The following is a 24,344-nucleotide window of genomic DNA, read 5'->3' as shown; positions in this document are numbered from 1 at the left end:
TTCATCTTATTTTCTTCATTCAGATGTAAAGTCTGACTCAGTATGAGCCCGCCCCACTCAATTTGAGAAAGCAACAAGCAGCCTTTCATTCAGGCTAAGGAAGAGTTTATATCTGAATGATAAATCTATGAGAAAAGAATAGAAAAGTGCAAAAAAAATTTAAAAAGCAATAGCAACTCAAGCTGGGAATTTTCAAGTCAGTCTTAACTCTAGCAATGATACAAGCCTTTGAAGACAGTAGAATTAAGTCAGGAGAAACAGCCTCAATTTGGTATCTACGTAATGCTGAAATGTGGCCTTTGTTGTCTTTAAAATTTAAGTACAGATAAGGGCTGAGAACTCAAACTCCTCCCCAGTTCTTTTTTTCATAAACAGATAACAAGTAGTTAATAAGTTTTGAATAAGTCACAGGGTGCTGTACTATAGGTGGGAGGGAACACACCATGTATAAATGCAACTTTTATTTTAGTAAAGGACCCCAATCAAAATTTTAACCCTGAGTTTGAGTCTTAAGCGTGTTAAACCTGATGCACGTATATGTTTAAGGCTTAATTCTTCAGTTCTTCTATTCAGAAGCATTAATGGTATGAATATTCTTAATGCATTTCATTAGGCATATGTCATATGACACTGGTGAGGAGTCATTATATTCTGAGCAGTCTTCCCGAAGACCACAAACCCCAAATCAGGGAGGGTATGCTTATCTAGGGAAGAAAAATTGGAAGTTTCCAGATTGTTCCACAATACATTTCACTAAGAAATGTACTGTTTGACAATGCTGATTTTTAAAAAAAGATAATCCTTTCTTTGCTTCTGTTAAGGGTGGTGGTGATTATTTGCTTAATATTGGTTTTCCTATGTAGTAGATATTTTCTTATGGCTATATTCACTTGAATGGAAAATCAAATACGACTACCTGAATTTTCCAGTGTGTAATTATAGTACACCTCATAAAATGGTTGATTCAATGGTCTCAAGTCTAGAATTCAGAACTGCTGCCCAATATTGTAAATTTATTTAGAACAAAATAAGGTATAACCAATTAACTAAGCTGTAATTTACATCTTAAACATCATTTTAATATTACAAGCTTGGACATGAAATAATGGTATGTCCACACATATACCACACATGGTATATCCACAAACTTGTCATGGAACGCCAAGGAGACTGTGTGAATAAGGGGAGGCAGCCACTAAAGATATAACAGTCATAAATAAGGAATTAACTTTTCTTATTGGTTTGGGTACTTGAGTGTTCCAAGAATGTATACAAATATTTAAAACCACATTCCTTAGAAGTTAATCCAGAAGCAGGAAAAGTATGTCTTGAGATACTTTTCCACCTCATTCCCAAATTCTCCTATGCTCATTATAGAAGACAAAGGCAGTAATCAGAAGGAAAAAATCTGGAAATATTAAACCAAAAAGCTAACAGAGAATGCGATATTTTAAAAATAGGGACTTAACCTCAATGGAAAGAGTTCCAGTTTTCCTACCACAGAGCTAATCAGCCAGAAAAAGTGCTGTAAGTCTATCTGCACACTTAATATTAAAAATAAAAAAATAAATAAAAGTCAGGGTTCTGATTCAGGCAAAGATTTAAAACCTTGAGGAAAGAAAAATGAAGAAATTTCAAGATTAAAAAAATGAGGGGGAGAGAGAGAGAGAGAGAGAGAGGGAGAAAGAAAGACCTCGCTTTGAAACTCAGTTCGCTGAGATGAAAAATTACAAAATTTTTATCTACACTGAGTCTGGATAAATGTGATCAGTTAAATATAACCAATCCGTCAGCCCTTCTGTTCAGCCTTTCTTATAATGAGCTCCTGACTGACCATGCTCTTTAGAAGTTACCCAAACTCTTTCAAACCTGCCCCATTTGCGGCTCTCCTTATCACCAAGAAGGCTGCTATCACATCATCGCTTGCAGAGGACAGGGCAGCAAAACGTCGTTTTCTCCCTCTCACCACAATTTAAACTGTGTTAGAATAGCTCGAAGTTGTGACTACATCCATGGATAGAAGAGACATTTTAAAAGTCATAACCAATTTGTGTTCTTATCCAAATTTCTCAGCCGCTATCAGGCAACATCATGTTTGTGATTTTAGTGTACTATTTTATCTTTTTGTGACAATTAGAAAAATAAAGCAACCTTAAAGTGAGCAGTGTATTAGGAGACTTCAGTTGGTCGTCCCACAGAGGCTGAACCTGAACACATTTCTGGGGGAAGCGAGACGTGACTGAGAGGAAACAGCCTCCGCCACCTCCTCCTCTTGACGGCGAGCAGCTTTACTCAGATTTTCAAAACAGGCCAGCTTCAGGTGACCTCCCTGGAAAAGGCTCAACCCTCTGCAAATCATTCCATTCAACGTACTAACTGAACCGAACGAAACATAGAGGACACAGCATGTCCGTGAGCCTAACAGGCCCCCGAGTGTTAAGCAGAGATTAAAAAACTACCAAGGACTTATGCCAGATTCCGAAAGCAAAACCTCATTTTCGCAGTAACCTGGTCTGGAGACCCTTTCAGATACATCTAGTCTCTGAAGCACCTTTGAGTTGTACGGATGTAAGAATAACTTTGAACTATAGAAGTTATATGCATCTTTAAGAATCACATTTTGATGATTATAAAAATTTTTTCTATTTTACAACATAGGTCCAGCTACACTGAAAAAATTACACTGCTTATTGAAATACATTTCATTTTAGAAACAGACTACTAAAGAAGTCTATACAAAAACTCTAAAATAATTTCTGTAGTAAAATAAAGAGTGCATTAGGAGAGCTACACAAAGAAGAAAATTTCTGTCTTTCTCTATAATGCTTGATATACTGTGAAACATGGCTAGCTCGACTCCGAAGCCAGCACCGAAAGCTGAAAAGAATGTTACGATACACAGTGATACAATTAATGCTCTGGATTAATGTCACAGCCTTCCCGATTAGTACAAAGGAAACCAGGCCTGTCCCCTCTTTGAGGAGAAGTCCAGGATATAAAAGCAAGCATACCTCATCAGCTGATATGAAATTATAAAATTCCACAAGTCTGAGTATTTGAAATTTATAAAAGTCACCAGAAAATGCAAGCAAATTGGGCTTTAGTTCGGTGGTTCCCTGGTTCGACAGTTCCCTCCGTGAGCTCAGGGTCTTCTCGTCCACTCCCTCGGATGTGCCGATTCACCAAGACAATGACAAAGCTCTGGGTGGAGGCTGAGGAGAGTCTGACAGCTACAGAAACGCTCACCAACCCCCACTCTGCAAACTCACACCGGGGGCACGGAACTCGCGGAGAACACGTTTAAGGAGATGGATGTTAGTGATGCTGGGCTGAACTGTTCTTCTCTGCCAGGTGCCGCAGAAAGGTGTCCTCACCCTGGCCCCTGTTATTTAAAGGCTCACTCTTAAAGAGAGCTGGAGGTGGGGGGAGGTGAGGGACTGGGGGGATAGGAAGGTGGTGTGGGTGGTGAGGGTGTGCGTGGATGTGAAGGTGCGAGAAGGGGTGGGGCATGGGCCGAGGGGTTAGCGTGCTGACGGGGTTCATGCTGATGGGAGGGGCGGGGGTCGTGGGGGTGCTCCCCACAGAAGGAACTGGGGTGGCCGGGGAGGTTGTGAGTGGGATCTGGACAGCAGGCGGCACGTTCACGGGGCTGGTCACCCGAAAGCACTTCTCCTTGTGGGCCTTAAGCATGTTGGAGAAGCGGAACCGCTGGCCGCACACGTCACACGGATAGGGCTTCTCGCCTGTGTGAGTTCTGCGGTGCCTCTTCATGTTGGGGCGGCTGGTGAAGCTTTTGCCACAGATTTCACAGATAAAGGGTTTCTCTCCTGAGACGAACACAGACACAAAAACAGGATTAACACACCAGGCGGCAAGTATGTGCCCCAGCTATTCCTCATCCTAAAAAAGGAGGTTACCGCGCCTCTCCCTTATGGCATATTACATTCTAGTAGTCATAAAAGCGTTCCCCAAGGTTGGGACTTCACAAAAAGGAGCAGATACAACGAAAACTTACTTACAACCTACCATCTGGGCTTGGTTAAAAGAACAAAAAGGGCTTCTACAGTAGTGATCTTCCACATCCTACAGGACGAAGTGTTCAAACGGCTTTCCTGTGTTCCAGGGAACCAAGCCCACAGATGAATCTCTGCCTCTAAGCATAGGCGAGCTGATCTGTGAGCAATTTCTGACATTCCAACCCAGAGTAGGACTTTGCTGAAAATGTCTTGGGGAGGACGTAAGTCTCCGCACGTCTACTCGAACGTAATCCTTAGAATGCGGCTTACGCTGTGCTATCTGGGGAAATTCTGGACTGACTCACCCTACAACACAGATTTCGCACCACAGTGTTTCTCTGCAGGCGGCTCTCCATTACGTGGGGCTGTCTGTACACCTGAAGAGCGCTCAGCGGTCCTGGCGCCAGACTACTTATATGCCCCCAAGAAATTCTGACCATCAAGAATGTCCCCACACCATTTCCAAATGCCCACGGGTGTGGGGAGGGTTGAGCGGCAGGCTACCGTTCTTGGTGGAGAACCACTGGGAAAATGAGCCAAAAAGGAAACAAAACCCCCTAGTTCTAAGGGCACTTAGGGAGGATTTGGGTTTGGGTTTGGGTTCTAAGGGCTTAATTTTTTAACTTCCTAACTTTCCTTTGGGCTTACTGCTTAGTTCTATGCTATGTCTGCCTGCCTCTCTCCCCAGGCCATAGGGAGAAACAAAATGATGTCTGGACATACACGTCCATGGTCACTGCATCCAGAATGCTGTGGTGCGGTGCGGAATACCTGTCCACGTGTGCTTCAGTGACCATGTGCTTGTATTTAGCAATTCCTTCACCAATGCTCAGTGAATGTCGCTTGTATCTCTACTGTAGCTCCTGCTGCAAGAGTTTGCTCTCACTTCAATGATTACTCCCTTTGTTTCTAACAGGTGTCCTTATTCTACTCTGTATAAATAAGAGCTGTTGTGTATGGAGTCTTACTGTGTGCTTGGCACTGTTCTAATCCCTTGATACCTTATTAACCTCTGGTGATCCTCACAGCCTTATGAGGTAGGTACGCTATTATCCCTATTTTACTGATGAGGAAATCAAGAAACTTGCTGGAGGTTCTACAGTCAGTGGAGAGGCAGGATTTAAAACTCTGCAGTCTGGCGCCAGACACGTAAAACGACGGCGCTTCACACCTCAACGTTCTGTGCATTCCTGAACACACAAAGGAATGTTATTTTCTTACTGTTTTCCTCCACTTTGGGACTCCTTCTAACACTACGAGCAAACTCCCCTTTATCCATATTGTAGTCCTTATTTCTTCTCTCTGCCTTTGAAAACTGACATCTCCTGTTGCTTCCTTCCATGGAAGCCAGACTTTTCCTCACTTCCCATGAGAGACTGAATCGAACCGTCAGGGGGGATCAGTTTTCTCCATAGTTACCGGTACTATTTGCTGACTATAATATTTCTTTTATCTTCCTACCTTTCGTTATTCAATCACTGCCACTGCTAGGCTCTTCACTGTGATTCACACACATCTTTCTAGATAAATTCTGTCCTGGCTTGTGTTCCTTCCTTTTAATCCATTTCCTCCAATTAAAAACTTCAAATTCTATGTTAAATGGAATTGATTAAATCAGCTGTGGTATGCCCAGCTAATGGAGAGTACCACTAAAAACAATATTATAAAAGTATAGAAATGTAGTTACTGACATGAAAATCTATAATCTATTATCTATAGTCCATTAAGTAAAACAAGCAAGTTATGAACACGTACGCATGGTATTATCCATTTTTAATGAAAAATACGTGTAGGAACATATGGAAAGAAATACAACAAATGTTACCAGTGATCGTCTCTAGATAATGGGATTATGAGTGACATTTTACTCTATTTTTAAATTTATTTTTATTTATTTATTTATTTTACTCTATTTTTGATGCTTATATGTACTTCCTGTTTTCTAAACTAAACAGGATTTACTTGTATAATAAAATGTTTTAAAAGCACACCTGTTTGATAACCTATCAATCCCCTTGACCCCTTCCTCCTTGACTCTCCAGAGTTAACAGTCTTCATTGCTAACAGCCATGCGGAACCAGAGCCTAAGGACCTAATGTTTGAATTATTAGTCTAATACAAGCAAACATTCTCCACTTAATTCACTAATCACTTCCTAGGTTCACTAGACACTTTATTCATTGACAGTTTACTTAATGTATGGACATGTAACTTTCTGTTATGTGCTCAAACCCGGATCCAGTCCTGGATCTCTCTCATCATCCATCTCTCATTTGTAGTCTTCTAGGCTATAATGATTTGCCGCAGAAAGACTAAAAACTATTAGAACTGGCCTACCATAAATCCATGTATTCAAATTTAAATGGGTCCTTTTAACTACTTTTACCCATTTCTTGATGTCCTACCAAATTTTCCACATTTGTTACTCCAGACATAAACCCACCTAACTCTAACTCTCATTATTCATGAGGTCCCATCTCCTAACTGTGCTAATGACTGATGATAAGGTTTCCCTGAAACCTCAAGGTAAGATTACAATGAGGCTGAAACAAGGAAAAATCAAAATGTAACATTTGAAATCAACCACCTGCACAATGTCCCACTTTAAGGAAGTGCTAGTAAATGGGTGGCTGGAGGAGGTACTAACAGCTAAGTCCATCAAGGTAACTAGAAAGCACGTATGTCAATACATCTTATGATGTAACCTAACTGTTACATACAGATAAAGCTAACCTAATGATAAGAAACGGTACTGTAATGAGTCTGAAGAACGCACATAACAAATGAAGACAGAATCTGCAGGGAAGATAGAAAGAGCAGGAATTCGGCTACTTAGCTGTCTTTTGAACTTTCAAAGGAAAAAGTGATCTGGCCAATGAAGACAAGCACCCCAGTCTGCTTATGAATATCCTGGAGCAGCATCAGAAATCTGTGCATCTATATATCTGGCCTACCATCACGTTACAATCGTTCACCTGGATTACTGCAATATCCACCCGACTGGTTTCACCACCTCTATTCTTGCTCCCCATCCTCCAATCCACTCTCCACACTGTAGCCAGAGCGACCTTTCAGATGTGTCACGTTCTGCTTAAAGCCACTGAAGAACGTCCCACTGTCCTCAGAATAAAGCTCAAACTTTTTTACATGGCTTATTCTGTGATGCGGTACTTGCTTACTGCTCTCCAGTACCGTGTCTTATTATACTCCCTGCCTCTCCTCCTCCCCCCATCCATCAAACTCTAACCAACTTCATTTAGTGGTACTTACTATGCTCTCATCACCAAACCACTGTTATGCCTTGCCTGTCTATCACCCCAACGTGACTATAAGCTCTGTGAATCTAGGGACTATTTCAGTCTTGTTCGCTACAGTAGCCCCGTTTAGTAGATTCTTGATTAATATTTATAAATAAGTATTAGTTAATTCTAAGACATGCATTTTCCCCCAAATATTTACATCTGTGAAACTGACATACACCATAACCATCGGTGACGTGTCATTCTTTAATTTGCAGCATTTTCTTAGTGATAGATAAATGAGGTTTGTCTTAAAACTGATGGCTTCTTGGATTCCATGAAGGATGGTACTCACAATTAAGATCACTCAGTTACCTTCCTTTGCTGTAATTTTCTGTCCCTGATGATCTTGTGATTATAATTTAGCTTCTCATATAAATTTATTTTAGGCAAAGAATATTCAGACCAAAGAACATAAGAGTTCGGAAGCACTTGTCACTCAGGCTTTTCACTGTAAATTAGCAACTTTATTTATATATTATTAAGATTGTTTAGCACAGATCAATCCCTCTGGCCCTCATCTGCTTGGGTACACTGACAGATTCTGGAAGCTGAGAACCAGACTCTGGGGTGGTGCTCTTTGCCCTCATGATGTCCTGCGTGTCCCTCCATTTTATTACTTGCTTCATTAAATTTGTATCAGAGTAACTAAGTGTGTGTTTCTGGAGTCAGACTGCCTTGGACAAGTTCTTTACTCTCTGAGCCTCATCTGAAAAATGAAGATAATAATAATAGGTTATTGCAATAAGTTAGAAATTCGAAGAAAGTGCTTAGAACAGTATTTGGTACATGGCAGACATTCAGTGCATTTTAGTGCTGCTATTATCATCATCATCATCATCACTACCACTGGACTGTAAGCTCCTTGAGGGCAAAAAACAGGTCTTAATTCATCCTGTATCCCTCGGCACTGAGCACTGTGCCTGGTACAAAGAGAATCAACAATTATTCTATGTTGAACTCACCCCATGTCCACACCATCCCAGGAAACCCTGCCTGAGGGCTGGTCGGCTTCCCTAGATAAGATCTACCTCACTTCTCTTTAACTGCAAAGAAACAGCCCAATCAGTGTCAGTTCCTGCAATGGCCTTAACCCCCACCAAAACATACTCTAAATGTGGTTTCATCCAGCCTTAAAAGACCTATCCCTTTTCTTCTTTAAAAGCTAACCCTTCTCGGATCCTTTCAGGTACTATTGTAATCCTTATTTAGTACCAAGGAACCAGAGGCCTACAGGGGTTGCATAATTCACTTAAGGTCACACTGCTAGTGAGCGGCAGAGCCAGGTGTGTCCAACTCCACCATCCAGCGCTTTCCCAGTGTGAGCATTACAAACGATACTAAAAGGCAGATGCAAACCAGGGAAAAGGATTTTAATATCGGTGTTAGACAAGGTCCCATATATATAAATATATACAAAGAGCTATATATATAAAGAGCTATCATAAACAATAAGAAAAAGCCAAACACTGCAATGGCAAGATGAATACAGAAAAGGCACAAGCAATTCAGAAAAGAAAATATACTGATACCCAACAAGCATATGAAAAAACATGTTCAATCTTACTTAGCAATTAAGTGCAAATTAACACAGTAAGAAACCATTTTTCACCTATTAATTCAACAATGATTTTACTTAGCATTGGATAGGGTTGGGAAAATGGGTATTTTCACGCGCAGCTGGTAAGAGTGTATGTGGATGGCTATCTTGCAATACATACCACCAAGTCTTAAAACTATACACATCCCTTTGCCCTAATAATCCCATTTCTAGGAATTTATCCTAAGTAAATAATCATGGCTGTGTTAGCCACAAAGTTGTTTGTCACAGTATTATTTATAACAGTAGAAAAATTGGAAACAGAAATCATCTAAATGTCCAAAAGGGAACTGGCTAAATAAAATAAAATAGAGAGAACATCCTTAGCAGGACCACCGTAAAGGTGATACTGATTAAATGAGATAATGTATGTAAAGTATTCAAGATAGTACTCAGCACACATGTGCCTAATAAATGATGGCTATTATTACAGCAAATTTATAAGAAGGACTATTATACAACCATTAAAATGATATTACTGTTAATGACATAATACAGTAAAATAAAAAGCAGGTTGTAACAGAGTGTAAAGACCCAACTTTTGTTTTTTTACTATATACATGAACGTATAAACACTTATGCATAGTATCTATATGTATATTAAGAAACTATAGAATTAAAAAAATATGTGCTAAAATGTTAACAGTAGTCATCTCTCATTGATAAGATGATAGATCGTTTCAATTTTCATATTTTCTAATATACTTTAATAAGTATGTACTACTACTTTTAATGAGAAAAATAAAAACTTAAGTGAATTTAGGTGGCTGTACTCCTTTAGAAGAAACAGGGAATGTTCAGCTTGCCTATTTGGTCAAAGAAGAATACTTAACATAAAGTTTTATTCAACTTATACATTAATCACAAAATGTACACTTCAGTTTCATATTATGGACATTCAAGGGCCTGAAGAAAGAAAGAAGGACAAAGGGGAAAGAAGAAAGAGTAAGAAACGCAGAAGGAGAAGGAGAGAGGGGGGACCCGGGAGGAAGAAGCGCAGGGAGACGGGCAGAAAAGAGAAGGTGAGCGCAGAGGCTTAAGTGGTGGAGGTTCCTTCCAATCTTGCGACAAACATTTACTGGGCATCTACTATGTGCCAAGCGCCGTGTGTAAATATGACACAGCTTCTGCCTTCAAAAAAACTTATTTTCTGTCTAGTTCCATAGTTTCCTGCTGAATTAACAGAAAACTGCACCCTAAAAGCTACTCAGAACTAAGAGCCTATCCAAGAGCCACCAGATTTTAAGAGGAGAATTTGTTAAAATACTCTGACATATCCTGCTATCCACTTAGGCTTCAAAGTTATCACTACCTTTTGAGATGTAATTTACGTAAACTCCTCTCATGGCTCTTCCTCTAGCTTATTCCTTGAAATCAGAGGTCCTGCTCTGAATGGGAAAGAAGCCCACCAGGCAGGTGTTTTTCTTTGGACTTAATAGAGATGGGAACTACAGAGGCGCAGCTACGGGCAGAACTTCCTCACCACTAGTTAAGCAGGGTAAGGAAGATAATGTCTTGTGGTTCTTTCTGGCTCTGCTACTCTGTAGACTAATACAACCTAGAATCCTGTGATTAGATTTTATTTAGAAACTTGAAATATGTTTCACACTGTTCAATTTGTGCCAAGACAGCTAATTCCAGAGCGTCAAGATAAGACAGACGTACAATGCCCCAGTGTTTACAGGGGGCTATTATTCTAACTAGCTTCCTGGAAGCTGTGTGATCCAATGCTTTCAAGACTCAAATCGACGCTATGAAGCATATACCTCTGAAAACACAATGTAGTTAAAATACTACTTAAACTCATTTGATGGATGCGTTCGTAAAAAGTAGTGAATTTTGGTAAATAAAATCCAATCAAACTTTAAGAATATTGAGAGGGTATCCTATTAAAAACAATGTCCTCAGGGACTTCCCTGGTGGTGCAGTGGATAAGAATCCATCTGCCAATGCAGGGGACACAGGTTTAAGCCCTGGTCCAGGAAGATCCCACATGCCTCGGGGCAACTCAGCCCGTGCGCCACAACTACTGAGCCTGCGCTCTAGAGCCCACAAGCCACAACTACCGAGCCCGCGTGCCACAACTAGTGAAGCCCGTGAGCCTAGAGCCCGTGCTCCGCAACAAGAGAAGCCACTGAAATGAGAAGCTCGCGCGCCTAGAGCCCGTGCTCCGCAACAAGAGAAGCCACTGCAATGAGAAGCCCGCGCACCGCAAAAGAGTAGCCCCCACTCACGGCAACTAGAGAAAGCCCGCACGCAGCAATGAAGACCTTAACGCAGCCAAAAATAAAATAAATAAATAAAACCAAAAAAAAAATGGCCTCCATTTTTTAAAGACCCAGAACCCTTTCCTTAGAAAAATAACACAGACACATATGCAAAACAAGTTTCATACAATTTCAGGAGATCCTGTGTCCCAAATAAAGAGTCCATCATCTTGAAGGAACCCACAGTTAAAAGGCACTAACAATCCTTTTTTAAATAAATAAAATTATGAAAGCCTAACTTTTCGGTATTATAAATTTGTATTTTTATATATCAGGTTTATTTAAAGCGGAATTTGCACTTATAATGCAGACTCGTGGCTTAGAACTTTAAGTAAACAGACTCACAGGTGATCATTAACAAGTGCTTGAGACATATCTGTACCTTTCCCAAGAAATTCTTACCAGTGTGTGTTTTCATGTGTTCGTCGAAGTACTGCTTCATGTTGAAATCCTTGCCACACCACTGGCACATGAACTGTTTGTGCCCAATGTGGATGCTCATGTGGGAGCGTAGCTGGTACTTGTACTGAAACCTTTCGTCACAGTTCTGCATTGGACACAGTGGAGATTTTTGAATGCCAAGCATAGCAGCTCTACCTGCGCCCACCCTACATAGCCTGAGATTAGGTATATTTTTCATACTCAAAATAGAACCTGCTTGTGTCAACTATTTGGCTCTGCTATATTTCCGTAGCTGAGTTATAACAAAAGGGAAAATTTCCCAAATAATTATCCCTGGAGTACATCTGACTTCTCTGAATTACTGAGACAAGTAAAATGACTCGTCACGTGTTATTCCCAAACTTAACCTAATCTAAGTGAGTTAACTCTGTGTTAAAAATGACCGCTCTCGGGCTTCCCTGGTGGCGCAAGTGGTTGAGAGTCCGCCTGCCGATGCAGGGGACACAGGTTCGTGCCCCGGTCTGGGAAGATCCCACATGCCGCAGAGCGGCTGGGCCCGTGAGCCATGGCCGCTGAGCCTGCGCGTTCGGAGCCTGTGCTCCGCAACAGGAGAGGCCACAACAGTGAGAGGCCCGCATACCACAAAAAAAAAAAAAAAAAAAAATGACCGCTCTCTATCCAGCAGTGAGGTAACGCAACGCTCAGAGCACGGGTCTGACGGCTCTGGGGAAACGCAGCCTCGTGCCTTGCACGAGGCACACCTCTCTCCCACGGCTCACCACGTAAACATAAGCCAGCCCCCATGCCTGGGCCTGGTGGGCAGCACGTGCCTTACCTCGCATCTGAAGGGCTTCTCTCCAGAGTGCTGCAAGGAGTGCACCTTGAGTGACATACTGCGTTTGAATGACTTTCCACAGGTTTCACAGGTAAATGGCATGTCTTTCGTGTGTGCTGCAACACAGAACGCACTTATACTCAAAAACAGTCCACCCAAGGGCTCAAATGGGAAAAGAGAGATGTCCTGCTGTCAGGTGGTCCTGCCATCTTAATTGACTGTTCTCTAATCTGTGAGGCTTTACCGGCAAAGTTCTGAAGGAATAAATAACAACGTTGCAAAGAAACCTGGGTGTGGAAGGCTCTACCATCCAATTTGGTGATGCTTACCGAAGACATGTTGTATTTAGTTTCAACAAGTCAAAACTGATTCAAATACGGCAGTTCCTCATATCCTGCCCAATCCAAAGTATAAAACACACCAAAAAACGAGGGAAAATTATAGGTGTACGAGAAAAGCAACAGAAAAGACTTACCAACCATGTGTTTCCGTACGTGAGCCATGGTATAGAATTTCTTCTCACAAATTTCACAGGAAAATTTCTTTTCTGCATATCCATGGACGATCTTGATATGTTCGTGAAGGGACCAGAGTTTCTTGAATGATTTATTACAGGAAACACACTGAGCAGGATAAATAGAAATAATCTTTATTTATAGGAGCTTCCAGAAAGCCACGCCTGCTGACTGGCAGCTGAAATGGGTGTGCCTTATTATTATTATTATTTGGCCAAGCTGCACAGCTTGCAGGATCTTAGTTCTCCTGACCAGGGATGGACTGAACCTGGGACACGGCAGTGAAAGCGCCGAGTCCTAACTACTGGACTACCAGGGAAGTCCCAGGAAACGGGTGTGCTTTAGATTCGTGGCACAGGCCAGAATCCAAAACAAATCCACGGAGTCCAGATTCCAACACCAGCGTCCTTATGTTCTATTTTCCAAGATGAATTTTTTTAGAGACACTTTGGGAGTATGAAGACAACGGCAAAACATAAGGCAAAAAGGAAGTTCCACTAATGTCAAAGAACTGACTGAATTAGCGTTATACCTTTGAAAAGAACCTTCAAGTTTTTTTTTTTAATATATGGATTACCAAGAGCAGCTGTTTCCTACACGTGGGTTACTATGCAGTTAATACGTGTTTTCCAGAGAATACAAACTAATTTTAAATTAACATAAATAAAAACAAGATAAAGCGTACGTTAATGGTTATATATCTGTAGAAATAGAACAATGTTTTTGTAGCTTAGAGAATGCACTTGGAGCCTTCATTGACACAAATTATTGAGATTTTATTATATTTTCCCAAATCTAATTTTCTCTATTAAACATTCCCCCCCGGCAGAATTTAATATGACCTCTCAGCTGTTGGCCTCATCCTCCCCTTTCCCGGGGAGCCCAGCTCCGGATCGCTCACATAGGCATCTGCAGGAGACACAGGCGGTCCTGCCTAGTTCCCTGTACGATGGATCATCACTAGTCTAGGCTATCATAACATGTATCAAAATAAAATGGTTAAAAGCAATATTAGGAAGTTCTAGGTAACCATCGGACTCTGGGATGCTGAAGGGAGCAAGTTGTTGTTCACTGTAAATAAAGATCTCTGAACACATTATCCCTTCAGGAAACAAGGACTCTGAGAAGAGTCACAGAGATAAGCCTCCGGTGGGATACTGTTCGAGAGAAGGACAGACAACTCCTATAAGCTATTTTGTAGGGCACGGTTTTAATGTTTACTTGTTACCAGGTCATCAGGATTAGAAATGCAAAAAGAGTTCCTTTAGCAGAATCCACAAAACCTAAATACAAGTTTAAATGAAATTATGGTGAGGAATAGTGAAGAAAGTCACACAAAAAAAGGATTTATTAAATGGTTTCTGTACTTAATGAAGCAAATTTGAGTAAAAAAAAAAAAACTATATAACATCAAGATCAAGATATACCTTTTTCAGCCACGAATCATTACAGAACTAAGTTTGACCCCTAGGGTGCAGCACAGCATTGCACTCCTTTTGGCCTGAACAACAGTTGCAACAGCAACCAATTCAGAACCAGGCCCGGGGCACCAGTAGTTATTGGAGGGTAGGCACCATGATTCAGTCTTCTTTTATTTACCAAGCGTGTCAGAGATCAAGTCACAACTGACGAATCAAAAAGCAGTGAATTTTTAGCAAATATAATTTATATTTTTAAAAAAACCTCTTTAAAGTAAAGCAATGATCTTGGTTGTCGATTAAAAGCAAGAAAGAAACGTGAAAAATAAGGAGCACTCCAAATCAGGAGTATTCCAAGAAACACACTGAAACAAAACAATTTCATCTTCTGAAAGAAGTTTAGCTTAAATATGGTACAAGAAATTTCTATTTTACATATCTTTTGGAGACATTAATAGACTTACCTTTTATGAATATTCATTAATATGCATTCACATGTGCAAACCAACATAGCTCAACATAATATAATTCACTCAACATGATATAATTAGCACACTTCTTAACCTATCACAATATAGTCCTTTCAAGGACTAGCCTGGTTTGGATACCATGTTTTGTTACCTTAACAATACTGCACAGTAGCATTATATAACCCTACTGCCAGGTGGGCAACATTTTCAACCAGCTCAGCCTCGTTTAAAGTCTGCATATTCCCATGGGCTCAGCCTCTTGACAAATTTAGTGTTGTCATCTCTCCACTGGCAAAAAGCAAACTCACTCCTGGAGATCTTCCATTTCCACCAGTCTGATTCATTATGGTTTTTGTCCCCATCAGCTGCACTAGCATCTGGCATCCTTTCAAACCTTAGAAAAGGACCTCTCTCTACTCCTGACCTTTCCTTGATATCTCCCACCTTGACAGAGAAGATGCCAGAATGAATTATATTACATGTCTTACAAGAGTAAATCTCAGTGCAAAGTCGGTGTTGACTTTACCTCCTTGTCAATCACCTATAACAGATCCCCCTTCCAATGTACCTGGGTTCCCACTAGTCCAGCGTCAGTTAAATTTAATGCTTTTGAAAGAAAATGTTAAGGCTGCTTTTGAAAAGACCAAAGCTGGGGCTTTTAAAAAGATAAATTGGTGAAAACTGTCCCTTCGGCCTCTATGGTATTTATTCTCTTGGGCAGATACCAGGTGAGTGTGAACAGCCAGGTTCTATCCTGGAAAGTTTGCCCTCTTGGTGATGAAACCTACCTGAATATTTTTTTCACAGTCTGTTTGCTGGTGAAGGGACAGCTCACTTTCCAGGACAAACTTCTTGCCACACTTATCACAAATCTGCATGCGCCTATGAGTAACGTTCATGTGCTTCTCCAGGTACCAGCGAGTATTAAACACCCTGGGGCACTTCTCACAGGTCAGAGTCTCTTTCTCTTCACACTTAGCTTTCTGGACTGGCGCTTTGGGCTCCTTTGCGGCCCGCTTCTTACGCTTAGGTGGCTCTACACTCTTCCTACGACCTCTTGTAGCTCTGGGAGTAGGGGAAGTGGCAGCTGCGGCAACAGAGGCAGCTCTCCTCGTTCTCCTTTGTGTAACGCTGACCTTCTCCACTATCTTCTCCTTTTTCTTCTGCCTTTCGTTTTCTCCATAGTCATTACTGTCATCCGTGGCCTCTTCCTCACTCTCTTCCTCTTCCTCCTCACTGCTTGTCTTAAGAACAGGAGTCTCTTTGGACTGAGAAGAGACACCCTTTTCCCCTTTAGATACATTTAATGTTTGATTATTAAGGTTTACCTCCACTATGATCTGCTCCCTTTTGTAGGAGACTTCCTCCTCCTCCTCCTCTTCTGTGTCATCAGAATTCTCCCGGTCTTCTTTCACAGCATGCACGTCAGACACTGCTCTTGTCTCCCTGAAATACGGCTGCTCCTCTGTTTCATGGAGATGTGGTTTGCTCATCTTGGTGTCCACTAACACAGAATAAGGACTTCCTGATTCCCTTTTGTACACTTTGGTGGACAGGTCAAGCTCCTGGTTGGCACCATGATAAAAGGTAGGTGGCCCTTGACCACGACGGCTGTCTTCTTGTGCCATCCCTGCTACATGCACAGCACAGTTTTCAACCAGCTCCTGACAAGAACTGACTGTGTGGCTCATTGGTAAGTGGCCTAATTTATGAAGCAGTTCAGACTATAGAGAAATAGCTTTAAAACAGGGTAATTATTAAGACTCAAATCCTTTTCCATCCACAAAGGATCACTCAGATGAAAAAAAAGGTATTCCTGGAACCTGTGTGCAATTCTTCCAGTGTTGCAGCACCAAAGCATAAGTCAAAAGGTTTGGTATTATGGCAAGAGCAGAGCACTAGTGATTTTTCTTTTGAAGAAAGCTGCAAATGACGTGGAGCATCTTATCTGCAAAGAAAAGCAAAGACAAAAAAGATCAGGTATCTCTTATTTCCTTCTTATAGCATGCACTGACATCATACAACAAACATATCTTAAAATGATTAAACTCTTCATATATACAATTCTTTATCCTGCTTAAATGGTTCATTGTGGGCCATCATTTTACTGGGTTACATGAATTCAACAAACATTCTGTTAGAATGTAAATTCTAAGACAGCAGGAGTTTACCTGTCCAGTTCACTGAGGTATTCTTAGAGCTTAGCACAGTGACTACCAGCACTTAGTAGGTGTTCAGTGTATATTTGATGACTAAGTGAATATCTGTTTTTGCATGGCATTCATTATCCTGGACATACTGACATGGCAGAATATATGGTCTGTGTCCCCAAGGAGTTTACAGTCCAGTTACACAATATGTGTTGTCCATGAAACATGTAAGGACCTTATGCTGGCTGGTTTTCTTTTCAATATGAGTCACCACCATCCACCACAGTGAGAGCTCATGGAACAAAGGTAGTAGCGGGCTAGGCACTGTGGACCACGAAAATAAAGCAGCGAATTGACAACTACAGAAGAGAGAGAAACGTCACTGGCCTTAAATAATTTATAATCTAGGTATAGAAATCATTGTTTTCAGGTTTCTTAGAATAATTTCAGAGTGGCTAAGTATTTTTAAATTTGTTCTATGCATAGCTCTCTAGATCCACTCAATGACCAGGTGATTTTTAATGTGTCAGCTGCACAGAAGTCTAAATTCTAAGAAACAGTAACCATAAGGTTGACATGGCTCCAAGAAAAATAAAACCATCCATTAAAAAAAAAAGATGAGAAAGGCACACAATTTGCTTTGTGACATACCTCACATTGCTGCTTAGCCAACCACCTAACCTCTGAGTCATATGAATATCACTGCAAGCACATACCCTATTGATTGACAAAAGGAAGGAAACGAGTATTTACTGAATACCTGCTATGTGCACAGAATTGTAAAGGTGCTCATTATTTATTATTTTTAGTTAATATTCACTACAAAACTTTGGGGTTGACTTTTTTTTTTTTTTTTTTGCAGTAAGCGGGCCTCTCACTGCTGTGGCCTCTCCTGTTGCGGAGCACAGGCTCCGGACGCACAGGCTCAGCGGCCATGGCTCACGGGCCCAGCCGCTCCGCGGCATGTGGGATCTTCCCGGACCGGGGCACGAACCCGTGTCCCCTGCATCGGCAGGCGGAGTCTCAACCACTGCGCCACCAGGGAAGCCCTGGGGTTGATTTTTAAACTTATTTTAAATTTTTTATCAAAGTAATCACTCAAAAAAATCATACATAGTTTTACAAGTCAAATATACTGCAACGTTTATAAAAAAGCAGCCATCCTCTGCCTGCTCCATCCCATCTGAGTCCCATACCTGAGACAAAAGTGTTCCTTTTAGCTGTTCCTCTTCCCCTTCCCCTTGTATTCTTCTTCTTTTTTAAAAATTTATTATTTAAAAAAATTTTTAAATTTATTTTTCATACAGCAGGTTGTTATTAGTCATCCATTTTATACACATCAGTGTATACATGTCAATCCCAATCTCCCAGTTCATCACACCACCACCCTCACCCCCCGCCGCTTTCCCCCCTTGGTGTCCATACGTTTGTTCTCTGCATCTGTGTCTCAATTTCTGCCCTGCAAACCGGTTCATCTGTACCATTTTTCTAGGTTCCACATATATGCGTTAATAGACGATATTTGTTTTTCTCTTTCTGACTTACTTCACTCTGTATGACAGTCTCTAGACCCATCCACGTCTCTACAAATGACCCAATTTCGTTCCTTTTTATGGTTGAGTAATATTCCATTGTATATATGTACCACATCTTCTTTATCCATTCGTCTGTCGATGGGCATTTAGGTTGCTTCCATGTCCTGGTTATTGTAAATAGAGCTGCAATGAACATTGTGATACATGACTCTTTTTGAAATTATGGTTTTCTCAGGGTAGATGCCCAGTAGTGGGATTGCTGGGTCATATGGTAGTTCCATTTTTAGTTTTTTAAGGAACCTCCATACTGTTCTCCATAGTGGCTGTATCAATTTATATTCCCACCAACAGTGCAAGAGGGCTCCCTTTTCTCCACACCCTCTCCAGCATTTATTGTTTGTAGATTTTTTGATGATGCCCATTCTAACTGGTGTGAGGTGACACCTCATTGTAGTTTTGATTTGCATTTCTCTAATAATTAGTGATGTTGAGCAGCTTTTCATGTGCCTCTTGGCCATCTGTATGTCTTCTTTGGAGAAATGTCTATTTAGGTCTTCTGCCCATTTTTGGATTGGGTTGTTTGTTCTTTTAATATTGAGCTGCATGAGCTGTTTATATATTTTGGAGATTAATCCTTTGTCCGTTGATTTGTTTGCAAATATTTTCTCCCATTCTGAGGGTTGTCTTTTCGTCTTGTTTATGGTTTCCTTTGCTGTGCAAAAGCTTTTAAGTTTCATTATGTCCTATTTGTTTTTTTTGTTTTTATTTCCATTACTCTAGGAGGTGGATCAAAAAAGATCTTGCTGTGATTTATGTCAAAGAGTGTTCTTCCTATGTTTTCCTCTAAGAGTTTTATCGTGTCTGGTCTTACATTTAGGTCTCTAATCCATTTTGAGTTTATTTTTGTGTATGGTGTTAGGGAGTGTTCTAATTTCATTCTTTTACATGTAGCTGTCCACTTTTCCCAGCACCACTTACTGAAGAGACTGTCTTTTCTCCATTGTATATCCTTGCCTACTTTGTCATAGATTAGTTGACCATAGACGCATGGGTTTATCTCTGGGCTTTCTATCTTGTTCCATTGATTTATGTTTCTGCTTTTGTGCCAGGACCATACTGTCTTGATTACTGTAGCTTTGTAGTATAGTCTGAAGTCAGGGAGTTTGACTCCTCCAGCTCCATCTTTTTCCCTCAAGACTGCTTTGGCTATTCAGGGTCTTTTGTGTCTCCATACAAATTTTAAGATTTTTTGTTCTAGTTCTGTAAAAAACGCCATTGGTAATTTGATAGGGATAGCATTGAATCTGCAGATTGCTTTGGGTAGTATAGTCATTTTCACAATATTGATGCTTCCAATCCAAGAACATGGTATATCTCTCCATCTGTTGGTATCATTTTTAATTTCTTCCATCAGTGTCTTATAGTTTTCTGCATACAGGTCTTTTGTCTCCCTAGGTAGGTTTATTCTTTTCTTTTTTTTCTAAATTTATTTGTTATTTTTATTTTTGGCTGTGTTCGGTCTTTGTTGCCGTGTGCGGGCTTCTCACTGCAGTGGCTTCTCTTGTTGCGGAGCACAGGCTCTAGGTGCATGGGCTTCAGTAGTTGTGACACGCGGGCTCAGCAGTTGTGGCCCACGAGCTCTAGAGCACAAGCTCAGTAGTTGTGGCACACAGACCTAGTTGCTCCGTGGCACGTGGGATCTTCCTGGGCCAGGGCTCGAACCCGTGCCCCTGCATAGGCAGGCGGATTCTTAACCACTACGCCACCAGGGAAGCCTCGGTAGGTTTATTCTTAGGTATTTTATTCTTTTTGTTGCAATGGTAAATGGGAGTGTTTCCTTAATTTCTCTTTCAGATTTTTCATCATTAGTGTATAGGAATGCAAGAGACTTCTGTGTATTAATTTTGTATCCTGCAACTTTACCAAATTCATTGATTAGCTCTAGTAGTTTTCTGGTGGCATCTTTAGGATTCTCTATGTATAGTATCATGTCATCTGCAAACAGTGACAGTTTTACTTCTTCTTTTCCAATTTGGCTTCCTTTTATTTCTTTTTCTTCTCTGATTGCTGTGGCTAGGACTTCCAAAACTATGTTGAATAATAGTGGTGAGAGTGGACATCCTTGTCTTGCTCTTGATCTTAGAGGAAATGCTTTCAGCTTTTCACCATTGAGAATGATGTTTGCTGTGGGTTTGTCGTATATGGCCTTTATTATGTTCAGGTAGGTTCCCTCTATGCCCACTTTCTGGAGAGTTTTTTATCATAAATAGGTGTTGAATTTTGTCAAAAGGTTTTTCTGCATCTACTGAGATGATCATACGGTTTTTACTCTTCAATTTGTTAATATGGTTTATCACATTGATTGATTTGCATATATTGAAGAATCCTTGCATCCCTGGGATAAATCCCACTTGATCATGGTGTATTATCCTTTTAATGTGTTGTTGGATTCTGTTTGCTAGTATTTTGTTGAGGATTTTTGCATCTATATTCATCAGTGGTATTGGTCTGTAATTTTCTTTTTTTGTAGTATCTTTGTCTGGCTTTGGTATCAGGGTGATGGTGGTCTCATAGAATGAGTTTGGGAGTGTCCATTCCTCTGCAATTTTTTGAAAGAGTTTGAGAAGGATGGGTGTTAGCTCTTCTCTAAATGTTTGATAGAATTCACCTGTGAAGCCATCTGGTCCTGGTCTTTTGTTTGTTGGAAGATTTTTAATCACAGTTTCAATTTCATTGCTTGTGATTGGTCTGTTTCATATTTTCTATTTCTTCCTGGTTCAGTCTTGGAAGGTTACACCTTTCTAAGAATTTGTCCATTTCTTCCAGGTGGTCCATTTTATTGGCATACGTTGCTTGTAGCAGTCTCTTAGGATGCTTTGTATTTCTGCGGTGTCTGTTGTAACTTCTCCTTTTTCATTTCTAATTTTATTGATTTGAGTCCTCTCCCTCTTTTTCTTGATGAGTCTGGCTAATGGTGCATCAATTTTGTTTATCTTCTCAAAGAACCAGCTTTTAGTTTTATTGATCTTTGCTATTGTTTTCTTTGTTTCTATTTCATTTATTTCTGCTCTGACCTTTCTTTCTTTCTTTCTTTCTGCTAACTTTGGGTTTTGTTTGTTCTTCTTTCTCTACTTCCTTTAGGTGTAAGGTTAGATTGTTTATTTGAGATTTTACTTGTTTCTTGAGGTAGGTTTGCATTGCTATAAACTTCCCTCTTAGAACTGCTTTTGCTGCATCCCATAGGTTTTGGATCATCGTGTTTTCATTGTCATTTGTCTCTAGGTATTTTTTGATTTCCTCTTTGATTTCTTCAGTGATCTCTTGGTTATTTAGTAACATATTGTTTAGCCTCCATGTGTTTGTGTGTTTTACGTTTTTTTCCTCTGTAATTCATCTTTTTTTTTAATTAATTAATTTTTTTGGCTGCCTTGGGTCTTTGTTGCTGCGCGCGGGCTTTCTCTAGTTGCGGCAAGTGGGGGCTACTCTTCCTTACAGTTCGCGGGCTTCTCGTTGGGTGGCTTCTCTGTTGCAGAGCATGGGCTTTAGGCGCATGGCCTTCAGTAGTTGTGGCATTTGGGCTCAGCAGTTTTGGCTCGCGGGGTCTAGAGCACAGGCTCCATCGTTGTGGCACACGGGCTTAGTTGCTCCGCGGCATGTGGGATCTTCCTGGACCAGGGCTCAAACCCGTGTCCCCTGCACTGGCAGGTGGATTCCTAACCACTGTGCCACCAAGGAAGTCCTGTAATTCATTCCTAATCTCATAGCGTTGTGGTCAGAAAAGATGCTTGATATGATTTCAATTTTCTTAAATTTACTGTGGCTTGATTTGTGACCCAAGATGTGATCTATCCTGGGGAATGTTCCATGCGCACTTGAGAAGAAAGTGTAATCTGCTGTTTTTGGATGGAATGGCCTATAAATATCAATTAAATCTATCTGGTCAATTGTGTCATTTAAAGCTTCTGTGTCCTTATTTATTTTCATTTTGGATGATCTGTCCATTGGTGTAAGTGAGGTGTTAAAGTCTCCCACTATTATTGTGTTACTGTCGACTTCCTCTTTTATAGCTGTTAGCAGTTGCCTTATGTATTGATGTGCTCCTATGTTGGGTGCATATATATTTATAATTGTTACATCTTCTTCTTGGATTGATCCCTTGACCATTATGTAGTGTCCTTCCTTGTCTCTTGTAACATCCTTTATTTTAAAGCCTATTTTATCTGATATGAGTATTGCTACTCCAGCTTTCTTTTGATTTCCATTTGCATGGAATATCTTTTTTCACCCCCTCACTTTCAGTCTGTATGTGTCCCTAGGTCTGAAGTGGGACTCCTGTAGATAGCATATAGATGGGTCTTGTTTTTGTATCCATTCAGCAAGCCTGTGTTTTTTGTTTGGAGCATTTAATCCATTCACGTTTAAGGTAGTTACCAGTATGTATGTTCCTATGATCATTTTCTTAATTGTTTTGCGTTTGTTTTTGTAGGTCCTTTTCTTCTCTTGTGTTTCCCACTTAGAGAAGTTCCTTTAGCATATGTTGTAGAGCTGGTTTGGTGGTGCTGAATTCTCTTAACTTTTGCGTGTCTGTAACGCTTTTGATTTCTCCATTGAATCTGAATGAGATCCTTGCTGGGTAGAGTAATCTTGGTTGTAGGTTCTTCCCTTTCATCACTTTAAATATGCCATGTCACTTCCTGCTGGCTTGTAGAGTTTCTGCTGAGAAATCAGCTGCTAACCTTATGGGAGTTCCCTTGTATGTTATTTGCCATTTTTCCCTTGCTGCTTTCAATAATTTTTCTTTGTCTTTAATCTTTGCCAGTTTGATTACTATGTGTCTTGGCGTGTTTCTCCCAGGGTTTATCCTGTATGGGACTCTCTGCGCTTCCTGGACTTGGGTGGCTATTTCCTTTCCCATGTTAGGGAAGTTTTCGACTATAATCTCTTCAAATATTTTCTCGGGTCCTTTCTCTCTCTCTTCTCCTTCTGGGACCCCTTTAATGCGAATGTTGTTGCTTTTAATGTTGTCCCAGAGGTCTCTTAGGCTGTCTTCATTTCTTTTTATTCTTTTTTGTTTATTCTGTTCCACAGCAGTGAATTCCACCATTCTGTCTTCCAGGTCACTCATCTGTTCTTCTGCCTCAGTTACTCCGCTATTGATTCCTTCTAGTGTATTTTTCATTTCAGTTATTGTATTGTTCATCTCTGTTTGTTTGTTCTTTAATTCTTCTAGGTCACTGTTAAACGTTTCTTGCATCTTCTCGTTCTTTGCCTCCATTCTTTTCCTGAGGTCCTGCAACATCTTCACTATCATTATTCTGAATTCTTTTTCTGGAAGGTTGCCTATCTCCAGTTCATTTAGTTGTTTTTCTGGGGTTTTACCTTGTTCCTTCATCTGGTACATAGCCCTTTGCCTTTACATCTTGTCTATCATTCTGTGAATGTGGTTTTTGTTCCTCAGGCTGCAGGATTGTAGTTCTTTTTGCTTCTGCTGTCTGCACTCTCCTCAATGAGGCTATCTAAGAGGCTTGTGCAAGTTTCCTGATGGGAGGGACCGGTGGTGGGTAGAGCTGGCTGTTGCTCTGGTGGGCAGAGCTCAGTAAAACTTTAATCCACTTGACTGCTGATGGGTGGGGCTGGGTTCCCTCCCTGTTGGTTGTTTGGCCTGAGGCAACCCAACACTGGAGCCTACCTGGGCTCTTTGGTGGGGCTAATGGTGGACTCGGGGAGGGCTCACGCCAAGGAGTACTTCCCAGAAGTTCTGCTGCCAGTGTCCTTGTCCCCACGGTGAGCCACACCTACCCCCCGCCTCTGCAGGAGACCCTCCAACACTAGCAGGT

The 24,344-nt window shown here is 40.8% G+C and overlaps 1 protein-coding gene across 2 annotated transcripts in view; it reads right to left on the bottom strand.

Moving 5' to 3' along the window:
* Nucleotides 1-993: 993 nt before the first annotated feature.
* The window catches only part of ZNF652 (zinc finger protein 652), a 64,189-nt gene continuing 40,838 nt past the window's right edge, over nt 994-24,344 (bottom strand). For both annotated transcript variants that reach the window (XM_027094565.1, XM_027094566.1), the window contains 5 exons: nt 15,611-16,770; nt 12,895-13,042; nt 12,420-12,535; nt 11,585-11,729; nt 994-3,827 (listed from right to left, as the gene is read on the bottom strand). In XM_027094565.1, coding sequence (XP_026950366.1) covers nt 3,316-3,827; nt 11,585-11,729; nt 12,420-12,535; nt 12,895-13,042; nt 15,611-16,513 — 1,824 coding nt within the window. In that variant the 5' untranslated portion in view covers nt 16,514-16,770 and the 3' untranslated portion in view covers nt 994-3,315. The remainder of the gene's footprint in view (nt 3,828-11,584; nt 11,730-12,419; nt 12,536-12,894; nt 13,043-15,610; nt 16,771-24,344) is intronic.

Source organism: Aethalodelphis obliquidens, unplaced genomic scaffold (genome assembly GCF_003676395.1).
Source record: "Aethalodelphis obliquidens isolate GAN/ISIS:26980383/991018 unplaced genomic scaffold, ASM367639v1 scaffold89, whole genome shotgun sequence".
In the NCBI taxonomy this organism is placed as follows: Eukaryota; Metazoa; Chordata; class Mammalia; order Artiodactyla; family Delphinidae; genus Aethalodelphis; species Aethalodelphis obliquidens.
The sequence above is the reverse complement of the archived record's forward strand: the minus strand, read 5'-3'. Positions and strand labels throughout refer to the sequence as shown.